The 23,981-nt window shown below is 38.1% G+C and overlaps 5 protein-coding genes and 1 pseudogene across 8 annotated transcripts; 4 read left to right on the forward strand and 2 right to left on the reverse strand.

Moving 5' to 3' along the window:
- The first annotated feature begins 1,312 nt into the window (after nt 1–1,312).
- Nucleotides 1,313–3,316, forward strand: LOC114761635 (3-oxo-Delta(4,5)-steroid 5-beta-reductase-like; annotated as a pseudogene).
- A 991-nt stretch (nt 3,317–4,307) lies between these two features.
- Nucleotides 4,308–7,050, forward strand: LOC114761680 (protein TRIGALACTOSYLDIACYLGLYCEROL 5, chloroplastic). Of its 3 annotated transcripts, XM_028951104.1 has the most exons (5): nt 4,312–4,448; nt 4,555–4,599; nt 5,988–6,020; nt 6,466–6,650; nt 6,950–7,050. In XM_028951104.1, the coding sequence occupies exons 1-4, from the start codon at nt 4,409–4,411 to the stop codon at nt 6,630–6,632; spliced, it is 285 nt and encodes a 94-aa protein (XP_028806937.1). In that variant the 5' UTR covers nt 4,312–4,408; the 3' UTR covers nt 6,633–6,650; nt 6,950–7,050. The 3 variants fall into 3 exon arrangements, with proteins under 3 accessions (XP_028806938.1, XP_028806937.1, XP_028806936.1); XM_028951103.1 differs by lacking the exon at nt 6,950–7,050 and having other exon boundaries at nt 4,316–4,448; nt 6,466–6,903; XM_028951105.1 differs by lacking the exons at nt 5,988–6,020; nt 6,950–7,050 and having other exon boundaries at nt 4,308–4,448; nt 6,466–6,903.
- A 727-nt stretch (nt 7,051–7,777) lies between these two features.
- On the forward strand, nt 7,778–8,709 carry LOC114761679 (cytochrome b5). Its single transcript, XM_028951102.1, has 2 exons — nt 7,778–8,075; nt 8,171–8,709. The coding sequence occupies exons 1-2, from the start codon at nt 7,992–7,994 to the stop codon at nt 8,522–8,524; spliced, it is 438 nt and encodes a 145-aa protein (XP_028806935.1). The 5' UTR covers nt 7,778–7,991; the 3' UTR covers nt 8,525–8,709.
- Nucleotides 8,710–9,153: 444 nt separating this feature from the next.
- On the reverse strand, nt 9,154–13,194 carry LOC114761677 (uncharacterized). 2 transcript variants are annotated; one of them, XM_028951099.1, is made up of 5 exons: nt 12,689–13,194; nt 12,246–12,360; nt 11,481–12,107; nt 11,205–11,391; nt 9,154–9,531 (listed from the first exon to the last, which is right to left on the reverse strand). In XM_028951099.1, exons 1-5 carry the CDS (start codon nt 12,763–12,765, stop codon nt 9,506–9,508), a joined length of 1,032 nt encoding a protein of 343 aa, XP_028806932.1. In that variant the 5' UTR covers nt 12,766–13,194; the 3' UTR covers nt 9,154–9,505. The 2 variants fall into 2 exon arrangements, with proteins under 2 accessions (XP_028806932.1, XP_028806933.1); XM_028951100.1 differs by having other exon boundaries at nt 11,205–11,388; nt 12,689–13,189.
- A 1,611-nt stretch (nt 13,195–14,805) lies between these two features.
- Nucleotides 14,806–17,063, forward strand: LOC114761676 (protein arginine N-methyltransferase 2-like). The gene is made up of 3 exons (XM_028951098.1): nt 14,806–15,140; nt 15,839–16,234; nt 16,552–17,063. The coding sequence occupies exons 1-3, from the start codon at nt 14,867–14,869 to the stop codon at nt 16,863–16,865; spliced, it is 984 nt and encodes a 327-aa protein (XP_028806931.1). The 5' UTR covers nt 14,806–14,866; the 3' UTR covers nt 16,866–17,063.
- A 1,467-nt stretch (nt 17,064–18,530) lies between these two features.
- Nucleotides 18,531–20,825, reverse strand: LOC114761675 (subtilisin-like protease SBT1.7). Its single transcript, XM_028951097.1, has one exon. The coding sequence runs from the start codon at nt 20,823–20,825 to the stop codon at nt 18,531–18,533; it is 2,295 nt and encodes a 764-aa protein (XP_028806930.1).
- Nucleotides 20,826–23,981: the final 3,156 nt, after the last annotated feature.

Genomic DNA, 23,981 nt, shown 5'->3' on the forward strand with positions numbered 1-23,981 from the left:
TTCAATAATCCTGTTTACCCCTCCAATCTTATTTTTCCTTTTAAACTCAACCACCCTTTCAATCTCTTTCCGATACAGTAAAATAGATCTGGGTTAATCTTATTCTCCAACGGCAACGAAATTTTACGCCACTTTCATGACCAAAAGGTTTTCGTTTTGAGCACTTTATGAAAAAGCAAATAACGCGGAGAAAGGCAAATGAAGAGATAAGGATGAGAGGCTGGGGAGAAAAGAGAAGGAGTAGAGTAGGGAGGGAGGAAGGTGAACAGCTGTCGAGGGAGTTATCATATATATAGGCATGGATGAGACCTGCCCTAGTAAGTTGCTTTTAGTTACGCGTAGGAACACTCTAGAATCTGGATTCTTATGGAAACAGGGGCAGGGAGAGTTGCCATCAAATGCGCCCATGGTCCCTTCCTCCCTCTGTTTTCATCATTACATCGCCATCATCCATCGTCTTATTCTCTACTCTTGCTTTTTGAGAAAGTGGTTTGGAATCATCTCATTCATTATAATAACGCGTGGATTAGCATTAACCAATAGATAAACTTCATCAGTTACCAAGCCACGATCACTTGATATGAAGTCATTATTTATTGCACTCGCTCTATTACAATAAATTGGGTCATTTCATTAAATAAATTATAATGGGTTGAAATATCTAATTTGATTATTTGGGTTAGATTGATTCCCACCCCATATATTTCAATATATTTTGGTACTGTTACGAGTGTTTTTTCCCCCAAGTACGAGTATAAAATGATTAGAAAATCAATCACAACTTTATGAGTGTGTGGTGAGTCTATCCCAAAAAATCCAAATCTAAATTATTTTAAATTTAGTGAATGTTTTCAGATGCGATTAATCCAAAACAGTATTAAAAAAAAAGAAGGAAAATTTGTAGGGAAAATGTTAGAGCTGTATATAATGCTTGTTCAACATATATTGGCACTGAAACTACCTAATTTTTCAATCTTAATCCGCCAGCCAATATATCCTTTGATATTATAGCTTTTCACACACATAAGTGTTTGAACTGCGATATCACGGATGCAAAATGGAACAACCAGCTCAAGTCTACAGCTTGTCACATAAGAAAGAAAAGAGTTCCCTTTTTCTGCAACACATAAATGCAGTTAACGTGGCAAGTAATGGGTACTAACAAATAATCAGAAGCTTAAAGCACAAAATATACAGAAAGAAAACTGCAATAGAAAAAGAGGAAGAGGGAGACTACGAATTACTGACTTTCATGAGCAGAAGAGTAAGCCATTGGATTATGAATTGACTTGCATAGGCAGTTAGCCTCATCATGCGCCCTTCAGACTGCCGTTCAGTTTTCACTTCCCATGCTTGGTTCACATGGGAACTTGGAAAGGACAAAGTAAAGCCAGAAGTAGAAGAAAATCAGAAGCAGTGCAGAAAAAAGAGGATCGGCTTCAGAAGAGGGAGATTTGGCAAACACTACTTTCTTCCTCGCCAATGCGTCATGGCGCTATCAAGTTCGCGACCATCTGCAACTCAACTCATAACGGCTTGTCTCAAGCCATTCCCAACGTTTAATAATTGTTGTCAAAGGTTCGACTGCCACTGCCAAGTACGCAGTGAACCTTTCTTTCTTATCTGTGTTCGCTTCCTTTCCTCTCCATCGATCGGGCATTGAAGAAGGCAATGAGTTGGTGGTGGGCTGGAACTGTTGGTGCCGTCAAGGCAACTCCCTAAGTTCCTCATTCTTTCTATTTCTGATTCTACTCTAACGTCATCTCTGAGTGTAAGCCTTTTGGCTCTTGATATCTCCTTTTGCAGAAGAAATCGGATGAAGATGAAGGTCGAAGCATCCCGAGGGTGGGGCTGGTAGGTGATCGGCGTTACCGTCATCGTGGGTAAGAGCTTAGCTGAGATCCTTCCTCTGGGCGACACACCGGCAGGTCCCTGGAAGGTCTACGGCGTTGCACGACGTCCCCGACCCAACTGGAATACCGACCACTCCGTTTGATACGTCCAGTGCGATGCTTTGGATCCAAACGAAACGCAAACTAAGCTCTCCAAACGGACAGATGTCACCCACATCTTCTACGGGGCATGGGTCAACAGGCCCACCGAGCCCGAGAACTGCGAGGTCAACGGGGCTATGCTCAGAAAGTCCCTACAAACGCATCGAAGCTCCGCCACACATGCCTTCAGACCGGGGCCAAACACTACAAAGGCCCGTTCGAGTTATTCGGAAAGATCCAACCCCACGAACCGCCTCACACAGAGGATATGCCACGACTAGACGGTCCCAATTTCTACTACACCGGGGAGGACATTCTGTTCCAAGAGGCGGCGAAGAAAGAGGGACTAAACTGGTCCATTCATCGTCCTTGTGTGATGTTTGGGCTTTCCCCATTCAGCTTGATGAATATAGAAGGCACACTCTGTGTGTACGCCGCCATTTGCAAGCACGAGGGTGTTTCCTTATTATTTCCCTGTAGCAGAGCGGCTTGGGAGTCTTTTTCTGCTGTTTCAGACGCAGACTTGATAGCGGAGCAGCAGATATGGGCAGCGTTAGACTCAAATGCAAAAAACGAAGCGTTTAATTGCAGCAATGAGGATTTGTTCAAGTGGAAGCATCTGTGGAAGGTGTTGGCTGAAGAGCTCGGCATTGACAATCACAGGTTCAAGGATGGTTGGAATTTGAAGTGGAGGGAGATGATGAAGAAGAAAGGCGGGACGAGATTGTTGACAAGTATGAACTTAACCCCTTGAAACTCGAAGAGATTGGTCACTGGTGGTTTGTGGAGACTATGATGGCAGACGAGCCATTGATTGACAGCATGAATAAAGCCAAAGAGCATGGCTTCCCTGGATTCAGGAACAACCAACAATTCGTTTCAGCATTGGATAGAGAAGACCAAAGAGGGTGTTTGGTAAAACTCAAAAGTGCTTCTCAGAAACACTTTTTCGCAAAACGAGACAAATTTTTTTACATGTTTATTTCGTAAACCGTAAAAACACTTTTGAAATTATGGTTTGGTTTCTATTGAAACATCCCCTTAGTGTGTGAAATGGAAGTCGATTGGGAGGAAATATATTAGATTTCGCCGAGACAATAATATATGACCCAATGTTTTTGGCTCGAGAATGAAAACTAGAGCTATTGGAGACGAGAGTGGCTTCTTTGAATATATAATCCCCCGTGCATGGCATGCTTAGGTACCACAGAGTTTATGTATAATGAGGTTTAACTAACTAACTGCTATGGATCCTTCTTAATTAGGAGCAGCATCAGTTAACACCGAATATTGATATGGAAGAGCTTATTGAAATTTTTTAGATCCGCCATGGTAAAGAGAGCTTATTGAAGTATTGATCGAAATTATTTGTGAATAGTGGAATAGCTAAAAATGATTTATATCTAACAAAAATAATTAACATCAGTTCTTGAATCTAACAGGCTTGGTTTAATTTACAAACTGATAATAACATGTCACAGTTCTTATGCTTATTTTTTGTACTCTCTGCAATATATGCTGAACTCCTCTTAATTCGATTCCAATATGAATGCTTGAGATCTAATTTATTGAAATGTGGCTATTAAATTTCTCCTTATGTATTTCTATTTATATTAAAGATAAATTTTGTTGTCTCTTTTACTTTTATAAAATGTAAACAACATATATCTCAAAAGAGTTTTCGAGAAAAACAAACAATTGTGTAAGTCATGTGTATATTATAGAGTTTGTATGCACGCGCTAGAGTAGAATTATTAAAAACTAATTACTACCTCCGGTTCTTAATATAAGACCTTATTTGATTTTTATTTTAGTCATAGATATAAGACCCTAATCTATTTTGTTTCTCATATTTGTTCATTTTTTTAAAGATAATATTTCTAATAATGATAGTTCTAACTAATAAACTTGATAAACAAGGATATTTTAGGAAAAACAACATATATTTATTATAAATAACTAACTTAACTTATTTCCTTAATCTACTCAGATTAGTCAACTAGCTCTTATATTTGGAAACGGAAGTAGTATAAATTATAATCATTATCCAATGAACTATTATTAATTTTGATCTTAATTTTTTAATCTTTCCGTGCATCCCACGATCAAGATATAGTTTTGTCAAAAATACAAAAACTGAAATCTGAGCAAACACGTGTTTTTAATATTATTTTCATCCTGGAAAATGCGGATGAGCTCGGCCAAGACGAAGACAAAAGAAATATAGGACCATAGGGGTCCCGCTTCAGGATCCAAACCCAACATAGAAGGCCATTTCATGTGGGCAGGGGAAGTATGGGCCTTTCCTTGCCCTGAGCCATACTCTCTGACTATAAGTCCGACTTTAGTTCAGTCCACTTTTGGAAAAGTCCGTCCGCCCCGTGCTTTTGCTTGAGCCATCTCACCGGAAAGAAATGGTTCTTACAAACTTCACCGGTGCTGGTGTTGGATTCGGTATACCTTAATTTCCTGGGAGTTTCCTTTGTGGCGTTTTGGCTATCAAGATTTCTGTGAATTCCGAGTCTTCAGTTTCTACCTGACTGTGAATTTGTGTTTTCAGGTTTCGGAATTGGTTGCGGTTTTGGTGTAGGATGGGGTTTCGGAGGTTTGTCTTTTCCTCCCATACTCAATTTCCAGTTCATTTTCTTTTCTACGTTTTGCGAACTAGGAATAGGTCAGACGCTTTTCTATTCATTCATCCGTCCACGTACAAAGCAATGCCTAAACTTCATCCTACACTGTTGTGATCTCATATGCTCTGATAAATACTGAGATCAAAGATTCAGAGATGTGGGGCATTTTTTGACCTATCGAGTGAACATTGTGCTAACTCTTTAATCATTCATCATGTCTAGGTCTTTAGGCGATGCAGGTCATTCAAAAGTTGTCACTTCAACACAAATATCCTTACTGTGGTTGCATAATAATGAAAATAGAGCATTTTCCTAAATCATAATTGTCTCTTCTCGCTTCCTTATATTTGGCCCAGCTTTATGTTCTATCGCCGGCCTCCTATCTCTCTCATTTCGTTTCAACGATGACTATTCCACATTTATTGAACATTCTGGCTGCTAGCTATCTAGGTTATAAGATATAAGCTATTCTATTATGTTCACTTGGTACTCTTGGAAGTTACTTTCTCAAGCTTCTTATATTAACGCTTAGGAAGTCATATGTGGAATTTAAATTTGCTTGGATGTGGGAGAGCTAGAAGTCTTGATTTGATTATAAAAGTCTTGCATTGTCTTTATCCGGCTTCTGGCTAGAAACTTCGTTGAGTTAGAATTTGTTGGCAACTTGACATAACTAGATGACGGGAAACTTCTATTTGGATTTTAAAATTTCTGAACTAAATATATGAAAATTTTCATTTATGCTCACTACTACTGGTCTTTAAAAGTCGATTATCTTCACAAGATTCAAATAATGATGAATCTATTAGAACCTAGAAGAAAGATCTATTGTCTGTCTTTTGAGTTTTGACTATCAGGGATAGCAAACATGAAATAGACTGATGAGCATGGTTGCTGCACTTTCACCTTTAGCCTCCAAAGTGATTGCTTTGGCAGTCTCCATACTTTTTGATGGCTGTGGTGTCAAGCTTGGCAAAAGGAGCATCCACTTTTTTTATAATATTAATTTAACCAATGAAAAGATGGCACCTTGCTATTGCATTCTGGGGTTTACCTCGTTCTGCCTTCCATGTGTCTATAGAAAAATGATAGTTGAATTCTCTGTTCTTTTTTCCCTTGCATCAAATTCAATTGAAAATAATTTAAATGGTTAGAGTTTTTTATGAAGAAATGAGTAGTAACGTATTCCAATTTTGCTTACTGCATTCTCGTCTCAATCAAGGGTTAAAATGAGTCTGTTATCTATAGCGGTTCTTTTTAAAGTGGCAGCTGCTCAGTGTCCACATGGTTTTCTCTCCTCTCTGCTTTGGTTCTTGAGAAAAAAATAGCCTTTCTGATGTATTTTTCCCCTGTCCCACAGGTATGCCATTAAATTTCCTGGGTCTTGGTGCAGGTATAATGTTCATGATATCATGCTTCCTTTTGTTTCTTGGGACTTTATTTTCCAAATTTATTGAGAGCTAGATTTACCACCGTGCAGGACTGTGCCGAGGAAGCTAAGATTAAACAAAAAATGCACATTTCACCTAGTAAATAGTAATTACTCATTAAATTTGATTCTAATTATATGTATATTGATGCCATGTTATTTATAACGTGGTAGCTTTTTTCCCATGAAAATCGTTTTCTTACCACAGTTTAAACCTAAGATATGGGAAGGTGCAGTAAAGTATAACTTGCACTGCATCACTTTTGTTTCAAATACCATTATCTCCTCGAAGCTTAAATCTGGTTCTGCGTCTGCCTTTCATACCTGTGGATTGTATGGAGCCTATTCTATGTGTTTTCAATTCGACTTGTCTCACTGGGCTTGATGTGGATTGGTTTTTGTTCTGAAGGCGGGGGCTGTGGGATTGGAGTAGGACTTGGTTGGGGATTTGGCACTGCATTTGGTAGTCAATATCGGTCATCAAGGATCACATTTCAAGGTGTGGAATTCGACAGTAAGGAAAAAGGCGTCAGTGACGAGTTCTCAAAGGGCAGTTCTCAAATGAGATCTTCATGAAAGTACACACCAATACTAGTAAGTTATGAGAAAGCGTTTATAGCTAGCTCCCTGCCAAAAGCTAAACAGCTCCAGGATCTCAACAGTGGCTGAGGTTGGTCTACTAGGAGCACCTCAGTTTTAAATGCTGTAATATCATTTACTCTTTATAGATACATTACAATGTGGCTTTACTTCCTTCGTGGTCCTTTTGAATGATTGCGTTATAGTTGCACCAACACTGGGTGCGTTTGATGTCAAGTTGGCATTATCTATTTTTGGTAGTTCTTTATTCAAGTGATATCCTGATGTTATGTGTTGTTAAAAATCTTAAACAGACAGAACTATGTCCAGCGGGGAGTTATGGACGCGGTTGGTGATAACGATTGAGGCATGGTACACAATCATCTGGAATTGAAGCACTATAATTCTATCGGATCGTAAACAAGGCCGAAGGTCCAAAACCAAAATAAACGAAGAGAGGCTAAGGGGGTTTTGGGAAACTCAAAACCATGGTTTCAGAAGCACTTTTCCGTAAAACGAGGTAATCTCCTCCACATATTTACTTCGTAATCCGTAAAAGCACTTCTGAAACCATGGTTTGGTTTCTATCCAAACACCCTCTAAGGCATTTCTGGTTTTGTTGATGGAAAATTTAGTGGCTGAAAGACACGACGCCAACGAGTCTAGACCGTTGTGTTTGCCTTCTAATGAATAAAAAGAATATGATTTTTTAATAATTAGCTGGAGAACCGTCCTCGCATTCGGGGGAGGATATGTGATAGAAATTGAATTATTCAGCGACATTTCTTAATCTTGAAATTAAAATATTCAAATAGCATGGCATTATATTAAAACACGCAATCTAATAGGAAATAAATATTTTGATTATTAATTATATGAATATACAGATTATTTTCATAAATTGGAGACGTGGATCATGCGTGTACTGAGTTTGGTGACTAGATTTCATAGCTTAAACAAATACAAAATTTATGATAGTTAAATAAAACAAAAAATTCTGCCGTTTTTAGCTCCGATAAAATAAAAAAGATATTTAAATTCAAATAAAACTCACCAAAGCACGTGGCTTTCTTACCCCTTGCCCTTGGATCCTCGGATAGGTTGAGAATCTGTCGTTCCACGCCGCGTGGGTCTTGCTTTCCGGAGCGGATAGACTCACCGGTAGTCAACCTAACGAAGCAGATCATCATGGGGGGTAGCTAGAGGTTCCTGTAACACCCAACTTCCACACTCCTTTCTCGCCTTACAAAACTGGCCAATTTGCTGATTGTTTCCCGAAGCACTCGCACTTGTCTCGCCTCATACTTCATACTCGTCACTTCACATCTCTCACACTCACACCACATAGCTCATAACATGGGTCAACACAAAGTTTACACTCTCTCGCAGGTTGCCCAACACAAATCCAGCAAAGATTGTTGGGTGGTGGTGTATGGCAGAGTAATAATCCCTTCTCCCTCTCTCCCTCCTCCTTTTTTTTGCACGCAGCGTTCTTAAGGCCTGACTGGATTTGGATTTGGATTTGGACTTGGCAGGTGCTGAACGTGACCAAGTTCTTGGAGGAACACCCAGGAGGAGAAGAGGTTCTGCTAGAAGTGGCAGGTAAGGATGCATCCAAGGAGTTTGATACTATTGGGCACAGCCAGGGAGCTAAAAATATGCTCTCCAAGTTCCAAGTCGGGGTACTGCAAGGTCACGCAGTTCAAGAACCAGACGGGAAGGACGATGCCACCAACGAACCCGCCAAGAAAGAGATGAGTGCCTTTGTCATCAAAGACGATTCCACCTCCAAATTCAAGGCCCTCTTTGAGTTCTTCGTTCCTTTAATGGCTGCTTCTCTCTATTTTGGCTACAGATACGTTACCAGATCTGACCAGATTGCTTCCTGAGTCATCTCATTCTCCAGAGTTCGCAGTTCGAAGTCAAGTGCGTTTAATAAGGGTTCAATTCTAAAATCTTGTGGTTCCTAGTGATCAACTTCATGGTTACGTAACACCTGTGTTGTTTTCTCTATATATTGTTTTTCCGATTAAATCTCTCCCTTTATAACACACTATAAGCTTGGGAAGGCAAACAATTGGTTCGATGTTTGTTCTTAACGACAAAACTTTTGCGACCCATATGAGCCTTGCGAATTGTTAATTACACAGGGAACGTGATAATCACGTCTTCACAGGCTAAGAAGAAGCTACTTAAGAAAGGTTAAAAAGGATGCATAGATATACTACCTCCGGTCTTAATTATAAAAGCCAGTTGACTAATTTGAGAAGATTAAGGAAGTTGAGTTAATTATTTGTCCTAAATAGATATTGTCTTTCTTAAAATATTCTTGCTAATCAAGTGTATTGACTATAACTCTTATTATTAGAAGGGCTATTTTGAAAAGAAATGTATAAATATGAGAGACAAAGTGGATTGGAGTCTTATATTTAGGACCAAAATAAAAGTTAAACAGGGTCTTATATTAAGGACCGGAAGTAGTATATATTCTTTGTACATTCTGGGCTAAAAGCTTCGTGGGAATCGTTCCAAAGCATTACAATTGCAACATGTAGCACGCCAATATGTCATCTCTATCCTACGATAGTACAACAGAAAACTATATTCGTGGACACCTCAGAAATTAGAGAGAAAAGAAAGCGAAGAAATGCAACAAAATCAGGATGAAATGGTGAGGTAGTAATTCTGCACACTAATCTCAAAGCAGTTGAAACGAATTTTAATGAATATTGACCCTCTTGGCGTGAGAATCAGAGAACCTCTCTCTCACCATGGATTATATGGACTGGTACTAACAGACTCGTTATCCTCCATGCTGCCGCCAATTACAAACTGATTGAAGATGTACCCAAATGGACCAAATCTTCTCTCTAAACTGCACGGAATGCAACTAAAACTGCAGATATAACAGCAAGGGTAAGCCGCCAAATAAGCAGTTTTGTTAAGAAAAACAAATTGCCATTGGTCACAGAAGGGGGGGGGGGAAGATACTTGGCAGAAAACACCCCGTAGGCAATTGCACAATCATAGTATGTCTGCCTTTCTTCCGTGTTAGAGGCCATAATTTCAAATATTTACCATGCATACACAGATCAAGTTATAAGAACGAAGCAGTTCAAAAAAACATAAAATAGTAATTACAGATAACTAAAAATTTCAAAGTAAATCATTGAGAGACGCAAAAGGAAGTACTAAAAGCCAATTTGGTAGAAAAAACGGTTTCAACACTAAATAGCTCCGCACTTAATTCACTGGCAATTTTCCTTCAAATTCTCCTTCATCACTGAAGTCCCTTGCAGTACTTTATGTGAAGAGTACCGAATCAGTGCAGTCTCTTTTTTTGATGCACCGGAAAGGAGAACTAAAAGACACTAAGGAGGAACGGGAACTAAGGTTTCGACAAGAAACTCAGGGGGAAGAATTTTCAGTCCCAATGCCTCGTTCAGCGCCTTCTTTGCTAGCCTATCAGCAATTCAGCATCGCCATTATCACCACAGCTAATCACAGAATCAGTGCAGTCTCTCTCTGAAACTAAAACAGTTTAGTGAAAGAGGATCGAAATGCAACAGCACCCCTCTTTCTCAAGCTTGGAGTGCTAGAAAGCAGGCATATTGAAGATTTAGGAACCATACTTCAACCTCACAACCCAGGTCGTGAACAGTGGCTCCACTCCCTGAAAGCTTAAACATCACACTTCTGGGTCACTGCACCGGTAGATTGATATCTTCTAGGCTATTTCTTCTCCTTCTTCAGTTCCCACCCTTAGATAAACTACAATCTACAAGGAAGGTTTTCAGAACAGAGTTAATCAAACAGAAGAGGTGATAATATAGGAGCCCTTGAATTTGTCGGCATAAATGTCAGAGGTGGACAAGTCCATGGAGTTAGGGGAGTGAGAGGATGGTGACTAACTGGAAGGCAGGATGGAATCTGGGAAAGAGGGTTATTTCCATCTTCAACATATCCTTCCCTGGAAAGCAGTACCTTTTCTTAGCAGGTATGAAGGAAAACACTTTGCCAAATTTAATGCCAACAGGCTTATCGAGGGAACCATATTTATGGCATACCAACACATCAAACAGAGCTCTCACTTTCCTTTTCCTTCTCCAAACCTCCTTTTTCCATGCTACAAAGTAGGCCCTAAGTTCCACACTTCATGTACTAATTCCTCGTGATTCTTACAGAATGCCTATCTCATTACAGAGTTTGACAAATTGAAAAATTGCTCGTCTATATCTATGAAGTATACAACAGCAACCAAGTCATGAAAAGTAGATGGAAAGCCAGGAAAGAACAGAGTAACCTTTCTTAACAAAGATTCTAAAGAAGTGGAACAGAAAAACAAACCAGAGCATTAGAATGAAGGCAAGAAAGTGGAAATCATTGCCGAGACAACAAAAATTATTGAAAATAAGAAATACATAAGCACACAGACGTATAATTAAGTCACAATTCATTAAAGCCCAGCCCTCCTAAAACTAGACGAAATTACTAGTGGCAAGATGCATGTGCATTCACATGTGTTGGTACGACACATTCACACCAACAAAAGCAAGATGTAGAGCTTACCAATCAAGCTAAGGGAAAGAACCATCCAGAAAAGTATTAGAACAGGTCGACTGTATTGCATTAGGTACTGGGACCTTTGAAGCTGTCTTTGTATAGCCCCATACCACCCATATAATTGCTTGTCATAGCACTTATCATAACTATCAAGGTAACTCTTACTTCTTTCATAGCACACACTGATGCCCTGCTAGAAAAATAAAAACCATAGCATACTGATTTAGCAAAAGCATTAGAAAAGCACTCAACGAGAGACAACAAAACAGACTTAGAGCGCACCCTGTTCAATTCTGACGATGGCAGCAATGCACTATGGGCTCCTTGGTTATTATCCGCTGCTTTCAGTTTTCTAAATGCATTCTTTGGCCACTTGATCTTAGAAACAGATTCCATGGAATTAAAAAATCCTGAAAAACTGGGAACCTTATGCACAGGACCAAAAGATCTGTTGGAAGAACTATATGGTTGGACATCATCAGACACTGCAATCTTCCATGAACTAAAATCGGCACTAGCACTGGCTATCCTACGATGCCCATGCGAACTCTCTTCCTTTGTTTCCAAGGGATTCCATTCAGAAGAAAGTAGATTTTTTGAAATACTATCCGAATCTTTATCACATAATTGTTGACATTCACTGTCCCTAACTTTATCTTTTCTAGGGGTTTTGCCTTCATTAGCTGGCATTCCTGAAAGAAATAATGCAAGCTCATTCCTTTCACCTTCATTCAGACGCACCCAAGGTAGCAATGCCTTGCCATCTGAGACAATGGATTCCTGCAACGACTGCTCAACTTTTCTAACTTTTTCCTGAATGGCAGCAATAAAATCTTGGTGCCTATTCCGTGCCTCATCACTTGAACTTTTGCCATAACTTGTACTAACTGCCCGCTCAAATTCCTCTAGCTGCATTGCCAACCCAACGTGCGACCAGCATCATTATGATGTTAAATACGCCAATCATGTATTTAGCACGTTTGCTAGGCACAGGAGGCCATCATGCTTACAGAGGCAATAAATCAAGTTGACAGGAGGGAAGGTTACCTGCCATTTTGCAGTGCCGAGGGAAGTTTGCAGATCTCGGCGAAGTTCCTCAGAGTCCCACCTATTGGAAGCATCATCTTTGGCGTGCGTCCATGTCCGATAAGTAGATTCCATCCTTGAAAAGAAAATGTTAGAAATTAATAACAAGAGCGTCCGAAGGATAAAAAGTAAGCAAAACAGAATATTGGAATTCTGCGATGTCTTTGTTGACCAAAACAACTTCTTTCTTTCAACTTTCAAAAAAGTGAAACCAATAACTAGAACATACAAATCATAGGCTTCCCCTTTTCGGGAATAATAATAATAAAAACATCAATTGATCCGGTGGAATTTGCGAGGAGTTAATTAATTCCGATACCTAAGAAATGATCCAAAAACCTCTGGTTGCATATTTCCCTCGAAACCCAAATGAACGAAAGGGTAGCAGCGATAATGATGGGTACCTGTCTGCAGATTCCTGAACCTCTTCAGCCGCCGCAAAGAAAGGATCTTTTTCCCATCGATCGAAACTCGACGCCATTAGAAAACAAGGGGTTGGCTCGAACGGTAATAAACGGCAAAAAGAAGAAATCCAGTACCAAAAACCCTTGCCGGGAAAATATTGGCTGCAATATCCTATCAAACTCAACACGCAGATGAAAATGAACGATACAGCCGTGGGAAGAGTTCGAATTAGTTGCAGGAGGAGGATACGGTTGTTGTAAGATGTGATTAGGAGCAAGGTAACACGAACGTTACAGCGGCCAACCAAATCAAATATATAAATTTGTCTCTCCCGATTATTTTTGGTGATTGCAGTCAACGAACTTTTCTCCGGGCTGAACCATGGAATGCAAGTACATCCGCATGCGCAATGATCATTTCATGTCAGGTTGCTGCGGCGTCGTTTCTCAAATGCCGCCAAGGCAATGGTCAATCCTATCCTATTCCTGTCTTTGCCCTCATCCTTCCGAGTTGACTCCCACGAGCCACGAGGCCATAATTCAAGAATTCAATAGAGAGACCAAAAAGTGCGCCTAGTCGGTTTTGTGTTGACCTGAGAATCAAAGAATAACGATCGGTTAAAAAATCAACGCTGATGGCTTCCCCCTCCATATTTTCCACTCCAAAACACGTGTTATTAAAAAGGCTTTGTCCATTTAACAATTAAATTAAATATATGTAATTTAGAGTTTTTTTTTTACCAAATATGTAATTTAGAGTTAAGTATATTATTTTAGGGCTTTATTTATATGTGACTAGCTTTATTAATTCGTGTGTTATCAATTATGATTTCATATTCTTGCCTAGCTTCTCGCCATATCATAATGCTCTTACAACTTCAGCAAAATTTTGACAAAAACTAATGTCAAACTTTCTCTCACAACTCACTATTTGTATGGTGGACATTACTACATTAGGATCGTCTCAAAACTAAAAAAGTTAGAACACACGAGGGAAAAGAGAGGATTCCATACTGAAATTAAAATGAGATTAAAGGTTAACATAATATTTGATCTTTTAAATTTATCTTTATTTTGATTTCAGTTTCTCAAATTTTAAATTATAGATTTTGGTTTTTTAATGGCCTGTTTGGTTTGAGGGGAGGGTAGAGGAGGGAGGGGAGAATGGGGTAGAGAAAGGGAGGGGGTTTTATCCTCACCTTATTTGGTTTGATTGAAAAGAAAGGGAGGGAAGGATATTTAATGATTCATTATTTGGTTCAAGAAGGGAAGGGGAGAGATAGTAATAAACAATTTACCATTTTACCCTTACAAATTAATTTATATTTTTTTATTAATATATTATATAAATTAATTTACATCTTAATTTAAATTATATAATTTAATGAAAATTCAGTCTTATCATATTAATATGTGCATTAAAAAATTATATAAATTACAGTAATTTTTTATTCTAATTAATATAATAATATATTTGAAATAATTAAATTAATAAATTTTATATGCTCTAAGAAAAATGAAATTTTATTCTCTTTAGGCTATCTTTTTTTTCAGCTTTAAAATATATTTAATAAATAATATATTTATACAAAAAAATTAATTTTATAATATTATAATTTTTTATTTAAATAATTTTGTTATAATATATTTTTTAATTATAATATTTTTTATTTTTTATTTTTTACTTAGGATAATATATTTTTATTTAAAATAAATATTATAATAATATATTTTATGGGTAGTAATGAAATATTAAAATAACCATAAGAATATGATGATCCAAAATTTTAACTCTTCTCCAAAAGCTCCCAATTTGGAGGGAAGCTAAAATCGGAAGAGGGGAGAAGAGGGGACATTTTGACTTTCTTTCCCTTCAAAATTTTTAACCAAATGAGGAGAGAGGCTCATTTTTCCTCTCTTACAAAATGATTTAAATTTTTACTGAATTATAGAAATTGATGTTATAAATAAAATTTTTTTAAAAAGTAAAAATTATAATTCGAAAATTGAAAGATCAAAGTTTATATTATAAGAAGTCCAAGAGAATCTGTGGCCTATTTCAGATTTCACAAAGCCTGGGGAACGAGCGTAATTATGAGAAACTTAGCTCGAATTGCCGGTACCTGCGTCTTGAGGCAAGGTTTTCGGCCGCAGGCTACTGAATTAGAGAACAAAGACATGAATGAAGGAGAGCAGCTATGCGAGGCCGCGAAGAACGGCGACTCCGACAAGGTGAGAGCTCTTATAAAATCCGCAGCCGATGTTACCTATTTCGATGCCGATGGTCTTTCTCCTCTGATGCACGCGGCTAAACTTGGCCACGCCGAGGTGCTGAAGATCCTCCTCTCTGCTGGCGCCCCCTGGAACGCTCTTTCTCCTTCAAGCCTCTCTGCTGGCGATTTCGCTATGCAGGAAGGCCACCAGGATGCCTTCGAGGTCCTCCTCAATGCTGGTACGGTCCTTCTCTGCTTGGTTTCCATTTGCCCTTGTCTGCCTGATCTCTTTTTCTTATCTCCCTATCGATACTAAGTATCAACGAATTCTTAACTATAATTTATTTTATTAAACTTAAAGGTCCACTAAAGAATAGCGACGGGCAACGGGGCTTTTATTAAACTTAAATTTATATGAGCAGCTTCGCACTGTAAGAAATCGTGATATTTGCTGGAATTAAATGATGTAAAAATCTCGACAGTCTGCTAAAAACTCAGGACTCAAAGAAAGTGTATCCACCCCATTCAAAATTAAATGTCGAGATTTAAATAAAAGGTAAACTGTTTTCGTGTTTATTGTCAGGTGTAATACCAATTCCTGCGGTCATCACACGAATGAGTTCCTTGGAATGCTTATGCCCTTTAGTCCCATATATCTTTACCTAGTTGACGTTTAGTTGTTTAAATTGTCCGCAACACACTTATGAAGTCGATGTCTGTTGGTTTATCTAAGGGTGTTTTTGTAGGCCTTTGACCGTAGGACTGGAAATATGAGTGAAGTGGGAATGTGTGAAAATGAAGAATTCGTGTCTAATCATGCATGATGTCTAAATAGATTGTCAAGTTTCAATACTGATCCTTTGGCTCCTTCCAATTTCAATCATACTCTGAGTATTTGTTGTCATTTTCATGTAGTTACTAAGTTCTACTTAATCAGGCATTCAAGCCGAGTTGATCCTGGGTACAATTGCAAGGAGAGAAAGTAAAAACGCCAATATTGATCAAGATTATTTGGAAGACAGGGTAAGTTTTAGCGAAGATAAGCTGATGGACTCTAATAGCAAGGCTGTCATGATGGCTTGGGAGAAGCCATTGATGGAGGCTCATGCTAAAGCGATTTGTTCAGGAGGTGGTCACATACTAAATATTGGATTCGGAATGGGTCTTGTGGATACAGCCATCCAGCAATATGCACCTGTGACACACACCATTGTCGAGGCCCATCCAGAGGTTTATGAACGCATGCTTCAAACAGGTTGGGGGCAAAAGGAAAACGTGAAGATAATTTTTGGTCGCTGGCAAGATGTTCTGACTCAGCTTGAAGCATACGATGGTAACTGCAATTTTTTATTTGCAATATCATGTCTTAGTAGCATAATTGCACAATTTTAGGTGATGAGATTGTCTTTATGTTTGATACTCAAAGATCAGTACAACTGATGTTTTGTGAGGGCTGTTATTTCTGAACATCATAATTGGTCATCAAATATTAACGAGGAGCATCAGTTTGGCTATTACGAATTGGGAAAGACATGAGCTCTTTATTGAACATCATAATTGTATATTTGTATCTATTTACTGATGAATCTTGTACTAATTTACCTGTTATTCGAAATATTTGATATGTTGGTTTATCTGTATTTTCTTCAGGCATTTTCTTTGACACCTATGGAGAATATTATGAAGACCTAAGAGAGTTCCATCAGCATCTTCCTGTGCTGTTGAAGCCTGGTGGAATCTACTCATTCTTCAATGGCCTCTGCGGAAGTAACGCCTTTTTCCATGTTGTTTACTGCCATCTGGTTTCTCTTGAACTCGAGAATTTGGGGTATTCCACACAATTAATTCCATTGCCTGTTAAGGATTGCTTGGGAGCAGAAGTTTGGGAAGGTGTGAAACAAAAATATTGGCAACTCGATACGTACTACCTTCCTGTCTGTCAGTCTTCGGTGGACTCTGAATGATGTTAATTCTATCTGTGTTTGCTGTTTTGAATGAAATTTTAATTAGAATAGGTTTGAAATTCTCGCGTCTCTACTGGGGCACTTAGTTTAGAATTAATACTGCCGCCGACGGAGAACAAACAACTACACTGTAGCACTGAAGGATTTTATTTCATTGGGCATTTTAATACGGGATATTATACATTATTAAGAGATAAAGTGTGGACTAATGTTATTTCATACCTTTATAAAAGATTAAAATATCATTTTAAATTTTTAATCAACTATTTTAATGAATTATTGGATGATTATCGAAACATTGTTGATAAGTAATTAAAAAGTACTGTATTTATTTTAATTTTATTATTTATAAAATATTAAAACTTTAATAATTTAAATTTATTATTTACAAATCTTACACATTTTACCAGTGAACTTCCAATACATCACTTTCAGTCTTAATCATTGTTTGTAGATTACAAATGAGATCTTATAACTAGAACAGGAGTAATATATAAATTTTTCAGAAACTTGCAACTTAACTAGTGTATTTAGCTAGTGTATTGTAATATTTTTTAGTAACTTCAAAGGTGGTATTTTTTAAATACGTAGCATATGACAAAAAAGTTCCTTAACCCTTTTAAAAGGTTATCCTGACAGAGGAACCATGAATTTTTTCGCATTGAAAGTGACAATTTCTGTTTAATGCAATAATACTTGCTGGGTGAAGATGGATGATTCAGAGACAAGCAATTGTGTACCTCTTCCTTCACTTTTTATCATCTCCTGAGGTTGCAATAACACTGATTTGAGCGCGGAGCAACCAATCCTGTCAGCTTTTCTCCTCCCGTCTTAAAATAATTGAGATCATATAAAATTTTACTGTATCTGCTTATTCATTTGAAGACATGTATGAAGGAACATGCATTCAGTCATCCTAAGTGTTTCCAGTCGGAAAAGGATGAAAAGGAAAGACGAGAATAGAGAACAGGAACAAAATATTGTATTGTTCTCGAAGTGGCTGGGATCATGCATTCTGACAGGAAAATATGTTTTTTATATTCAATCAAGATAGATTTTGACGATTTCATAGAAACATATTATGGCTGAGCGCTTTAAAAGCGTTGCCAACAATCAACATTATTCCCTCGTCATTAAAGCATGTTTCATAATCAGAATCGATGTTTTAGTCTCATGACCTACAAACTGCCCAAAAATCTGATCTGTCACAACTTACCGGAACGCGTGTAGTTATTTTGATAAAAAGAATAAAAGGACTATAGTCTTCTAACTTATCTTTGCTACCATTACTTAACAATCGTTGAGGTCTTTAGACCGGATAATATGCCGTTTAGATTCTTCCAATCAGTCAGTCTTTAAAATATTTTTTCCTACCAAGTGAAATATAGCAAGTGAATACCACAGGGCTGGGATGATGTTAAAAGCAATTTAGAAGTCATCATTCATATATACTACACATGACCTTGCAATTTTCTGGGTATTATTCTTTTTGTAATTTCCCAAGTCCAATTGCCTCCTGAAAAAGGTGAAAGAGAATACCTCTCAGCCAAAGCGCTCGACGAGGAGGTTTGAACAACAACAGAGGATTACAAGATTGATACTAAAAATAGCTTTTTTTATAAGATATTTTCACAGTTGAAGACGCAGGAACTCCAGAAATGATGATCATGTCCAGCCAAGAGCAATCGGAGAAACGACTTTATGTTTCCCATCTGACCATTCCAGATGACCAAAGGTGGTTGTGCCACTAGGCATCGAAGCCCAAGTATTGAATGTCACCGTAAAGCTCTTCTTCTCGTACATTTTGCTGAAACAAAGCGTCGTCGGTTCAACCTCAATCTTCACCGACGAAGACGGGGACGACACAGAAACCTTGTAAGTTCCTGGTTCTCCCACATTAGTCAGGATTCTCGTGTGTTGGACACTCATGGGTTTACCAGAGCCTGAAGCTGTTTTCATATTGACGGCAAAAGATGGGTAGTTCAAATCTTCCACCCTATACTTCTTTCTTGAGTCGCAGGTAAAGTCTTGTCCGGTGGCTTGCTTGATTTGACTTGAAGTATAGTCCAAGGCACATAAGAAGTTGAGGTAGTCATTGGTGGTAGCATCATACACCAGACCCGGATCAAGCGCAGCTGCGGGATCCACGTGTCCAGCTCCGAAATCAAATGGCGTCGCAGGTTTCCCAGTGGCAAAATCGAGTAAGGCCGCCCCATTTTTGTCGGTCGTGTAGGCCGTAGTCATGAGAGCAGATCGTATCGTCGCAGGACTCCAATCTGGGTGAGCTCCCTTCAGCATTGCGCCTAGCCCACTTACATGAGGACAAGACATGGATGTCCCAGAAATGATATTGAAGCTCACACGCCTCGTATCATAGTCCAGCTCAGACGGTCCAGCTGCGTGGGTCCACCCAGCTAGGATATTCTTTCCTGGTGCAATCAAATCTGGCTTCAGTATTCCTGGGGTCAAGGGATTTGGACCTCTGGAACTGAAAGCTGCAACCACCGGTGACGGTTGAACGTGTACCTTGGTGCCTCCGAAAGTAAGTGTAGCCCTCGGATTTCGGTCAGACAAAGCATATTTCTTTAATTCGTCGCCGGCTTTGTAACCCAAAGAAGCCGCGGGAGCGAGATATGCTTTTGCAAATATCTCTTCGCCGTCTTCCTTAGTGTTGATTAAAATCATCCCAAGCCCACCAGTTTTGTTCACCTGGAAGCCTGTATCCACACTATTAATGAATCCTTGCTCACATATCACGATCTTTCCCTTAACTTTCGAGGGAATTAAAGTGTGCTCGTCGCACAGAGCGGAAGGAGGGCTGCTTACATTACCCGCATAAACAAGGGGCAACGGATAACCAGGTAAGGGTTCGCCACTGTAAAGAGAAGCTCCGGTGTAATTCTTTCCGTTTCCGAGTCTGACATAGACCGGGAAGTCACGATCTATGGCTCCGGCGCCGACGTTGGTTATCCATGGCGCCATATTAGATAAGCTTTTCGGGTAGGGACCACCATTTCCTGCTGCAGCAGATACAAATATTCCATGAGCTGCGGCTTTGAATGATCCGATTGCGATAACGTCTTCATAATAATCAGTTGGATGATCGGCCCCGAGGGATATGGATATGATATTGACGCCGTCCTCGATGGCCTTCTCAATCGCAGCAAGAACGTCAGTCGTGAAGCAACCATATTCCCAACACGCCTTGTATATTGCTAGTCTAGCTTTTGTGGCCATCCCTCTTGCTTTCCCAAAAGCATAACCAAAGAGGCTAGCGTTTGCAACTATGGACCCACCTGCTGTAGAGGACGTGTGAGTTCCATGGCCTAGGGTATCCCTAGGTGATCTTGATTCTTCAGTTCCGTTGATGGTTCCTGCAGCTGCTTCACGCCCTTTTAAGAAATATCTTGCACCCACTAGTTTCCGGTTACAGCTTGATGCGTTGAAGTCTTTCTCTGTCTCACATTCGCCCTTCCATCTACTGGGTACTGGTCCAAGTCCGGCATCGTTGAAACTTTGTAGCTCAGGCCATACGCCAGTGTCGATTACTCCGATAATCACGTCGCTTTCTTTCTCAGTGGCAGGCAAGTAATTAGTGCTGCCTTTTTCTAATCCAAGAAACTGTGGTGTTCGAGTAGTGTGAAGCTTATATACAGTCTCAGGGATGGCAGATAACACTCCTGGTTGCTTTGCAAGCAACTCTGCTTCTTCATTGGTTAGCCTCGTGGAGAAGCCTTGGATTGCATGTTTGTAGGCATAGAGCATCTCTGCAGAGTCCGATATTGATCTTAGTGATGAAGCATACCACTGGAGCTGATCGTTGAAACTAGATGGCATAGTGGATGGGTCCATTTGAATAATGTACGTGGTCTTAGATGGCTGCGTTTTCTTGTCTGCTACGGTGGATTTACTAGAGAAAATTAGCAGCAGAACAATCTGAAGAAACTTGACGATCAACATCTTCTTCATTGTTTCCTCAGCGTCCTCAGCTCACTGGAGAGTTCGAATTTCAGTTAACTGAATATTTGGTTTCTTTGTTGTTTGCTTGTAAAGTGCTGGGCCAGTTAACTGGTATTTATGGTAGAATTGGGACTGCGTAATCTGCTAATTTAGGAAAGGATTATTCTGCTGGTAAGTTAGTTTCAAATCCCCGTTTGAGCTTGGAGGGTTTCTTGTGCAAGTTGCCTCAGGAACTGAAATGATATTACAGCCCCAAAAGAAAAAAGATGGCGAGTAATACGAGACAAAAACTTTCAATGTGATGAAGAAAAAGGAAAGAGTTAAATAATTGTGCGACTTGGGGCATCAAGAAATGGTAATCTGCATCCTCTTTTTTACCTCTATCGGAAAGATCCCTGGTCCGTCAGGTTTCAAACTATTCTTAAGCGGGTTACAATCTATACATCATGTACCAGCCATATATGGATTCTGCATTCGTCACTATGAGGAGGACGCCACATATGATCTGTTCTGCAATATATACAATCCGTACGTAGATCAGAAAGATAGTGGATTCATGACGCGAAGCCTGAAGGGACAAGTGGAAAATGAAATTCCGCATGCACTCAATAAGCTTTTTCATGCCATGTGTTAGTTCACAACGCGTACTTATGCCATATTTTCCTTTCAACTTTGCATGAAAAAGGTTGAGAGGTGCCGTGCATTCAAGGGGGGAAAAACCAAAAGGAAAGCTGTTTTCTCTGAAGTTCTTATGCATTTAGGACTGAGGAAAAAAAATAGAATTTTCACTTGGAAATTCAGAAATAGCCAGGATTTGATTATAGTGGAAGATCCACTCAGTAAGCTTTCTGATGCAATAAGACATCTGAATATTGTACACTACAGAAAGTGCATGATATTTACGCGTATCTATCTATAACCGGAAAGGTAGGAGGAAAATGGAGTTTGCTTGGACCTTGCGGATTATAGTTTTAGCAGAAGCAGATGGAGATAAGTTTTCAACTTTCAAGTAGGATAAAGGTTTGCTGATTGAGAGAATGATTAGATCATTAGGAACATTTAATTAAGTGGAAATTTTTATAACTTGTAAACTATGTTCTTTCTGTTTTAATGATGCAACTAGCTGGAGTGGTGGACGTACCATTCCTTAATGCTAGCCGCATAGGTTAAGCACCCTACCTTTTCTGATTCTCAGTGTTTTTGTTTGCTGGAAAGTAGTGAAATAATTTGATATGTTAACTTCCCCAGAACCCCAGCAGGATTAATTAGTAAAATGATGCCATCCATCAAACCAAATTATTGCAAGACTATACTTCATAGACTTACCACCCGTATGTGGAAAGCAGCGTTTGTAAAGTAAGAGGACGCTAATTGATGAAAGCTATACGACAAAAAAAAGTAGGGCTGTTCTTGAGTTTATTGTAAATTTGACGTTACTGCTATAAATGACACTGTTGAGACCTTAAATTATTCAATAAAGGAAGTATATCAGCTAGGATGCCGATTTTGGTAGACATCAGGTTAATTGGTGCCATGCCAAAACCTATGATTGATTGGCAGGATCCATCCATTACTACTGATGTCTTTAATTTCTTTCTACGATGCAGTACGTTGTCGTATCAGTTTCCACCAATAGCAAAGAGAAAATGTGAGAATCAGCAGTCAGGAAATGGAAAGAAAAGGGTCTTGAATGATTCGTGGCCAGTGGAACAAAATAATTGTATAGAAGCATCTTATAGAATCCCTTCCTGAGTTGAATGATATATCAGGTTCTGGCAGGTTTTGCCTCTGAATAGAATTGACATCCCATAGAGATTCATTGCCTGGATCATGATCATTATTATATTCAATCCTTTTTTTTTTGGCCGGGATACGAATCATTATGTTTCAACTGATCAGCACAAAGATGCACTTGCACACGAATGTTAGGAGGTGTGCCCTTTGTGTAATTTTTAATGTCATTCTTACGATCGAAGTACTTCACTATTTCGATGCTAGCTCATCACATTATAAGCCGGGTGTTTGCAATTTATTCACTTCCTTTTCTAAATTTTGAAAAAATTTAAACAAAGCGATTAATGTTGAAGCAAATAATCATATTATTTAAGGGATAAGAATCACTCTGCTTTCCACCAGCTTTATAAATCCGCATGCTAAGGAATTAAAATTAAGGGATAAAAATTACAAACTTAATAAATTCACATAATGAGCACTTATTATTTCCAATTACAAACCGGTTAAATCCATAATATGTAAAGTGAAAATAACAAGTTCTGGATTAAAATACTCAAAAAATATTTTTAGTTAACTAAAAAATATAAATTTATCAAAATAATTTGGTGAATTTTGGTAATTAAAAATTTATAATGAGAAATTTATCTCCAATTTTCTCTTGTGCTAAAAATAAATTAAAAAGTATTTTTAATCTATAATGAGCTATATTATTTATAATTCATAAAAATTATTTTAATTTATAATTAGATATATATTGATTAAAAAGCATTTATAATTTATAATTTTTTTAGTTATACTCTTTGTTAATTAAAAATACTTTTTTAAATTTAAAAATAATTTTTGGTTAATTAAAAAGTATTTATAATTTAATGTTAAGAATGATATTATTTTCAGAATTAATTTGAAAATAAAAAATCCTAACTGTGAAAGAACAAGTCTTAAATTCATAATCCCAAAAACGTTTTTAATGCCAAAAATAACATTATTTTGACACAAGTCCTAAAAATACAAGTCATGATTGTGAAATCACAAATTAGGAGTTCAGAATGCTTTTAAGTTTTTTTAACGTTAAAAATTACTTCTTTTTATAAATGGGGGTATTTAGGTCTTTTTTTTAATATTTCATAATTCCTATTCGAGTCTAACTTCTAACGGAAATTATATAAATTTAAGATCCCAAATTTTAATTTTGTATATTCTAGGATCTTCAATTTGACTTTTTCCTCTGAATTTAATCAATCATTCGATAATTAATAATAAATAATTAAAAATAAAAAGAATCCCAATACTTTTTTCTCGATTTCAGTCCGATTTACTTATATTTTTACATAAATTCAATCATGAAATGTTACGATTACAATATTTTTATTAAATACAATGGCTCTTTGCTTATTTTCAATGAAATCTTACCTTCGTTCAGTT

Source organism: Neltuma alba, unplaced genomic scaffold, assembly GCF_004799145.2.
Source record: "Neltuma alba isolate B1F8T4 unplaced genomic scaffold, ASM479914v2 tig00011128_pilon, whole genome shotgun sequence".
Lineage (NCBI taxonomy): Eukaryota > Viridiplantae > Streptophyta > Magnoliopsida > Fabales > Fabaceae > Neltuma > Neltuma alba.

Coding starts and splice junctions, on each gene's coding strand:
- LOC114761677 (XM_028951099.1), bottom strand. CDS start 12,765: ATGGCGTCGAGTTTCGATCGATGGGAAAAAGATCCTTTCTTTGCGGCG. Junction 12,108..12,245: donor TCGGCACTGCAAAATGGCAG/GTAACCTTCCCT, acceptor TTGGCAATGCAG/CTAGAGGAATTTGAGCGGGC. Junction 9,532..11,204: donor TCTTTCCCTTAGCTTGATTG/GTAAGCTCTACA, acceptor TTATATCTGCAG/TTTTAGTTGCATTCCGTGCA.
- LOC114761679 (XM_028951102.1), top strand. CDS start 7,992: ATGGGTCAACACAAAGTTTACACTCTCTCGCAGGTTGCCCAACACAAA. Junction 8,076..8,170: donor GGGTGGTGGTGTATGGCAGA/GTAATAATCCCT, acceptor TGGACTTGGCAG/GTGCTGAACGTGACCAAGTT.
- LOC114761675 (XM_028951097.1), bottom strand. CDS start 20,825: ATGTTGATCGTCAAGTTTCTTCAGATTGTTCTGCTGCTAATTTTCTCT.
- LOC114761676 (XM_028951098.1), top strand. CDS start 14,867: ATGAATGAAGGAGAGCAGCTATGCGAGGCCGCGAAGAACGGCGACTCC. Junction 15,141..15,838: donor CGAGGTCCTCCTCAATGCTG/GTACGGTCCTTC, acceptor CTACTTAATCAG/GCATTCAAGCCGAGTTGATC. Junction 16,235..16,551: donor TCAGCTTGAAGCATACGATG/GTAACTGCAATT, acceptor TATTTTCTTCAG/GCATTTTCTTTGACACCTAT.
- LOC114761680 (XM_028951104.1), top strand. CDS start 4,409: ATGGTTCTTACAAACTTCACCGGTGCTGGTGTTGGATTCG. Junction 4,449..4,554: donor CGGTGCTGGTGTTGGATTCG/GTATACCTTAAT, acceptor TTGTGTTTTCAG/GTTTCGGAATTGGTTGCGGT. Junction 4,600..5,987: donor TGTAGGATGGGGTTTCGGAG/GTTTGTCTTTTC, acceptor CCTGTCCCACAG/GTATGCCATTAAATTTCCTG.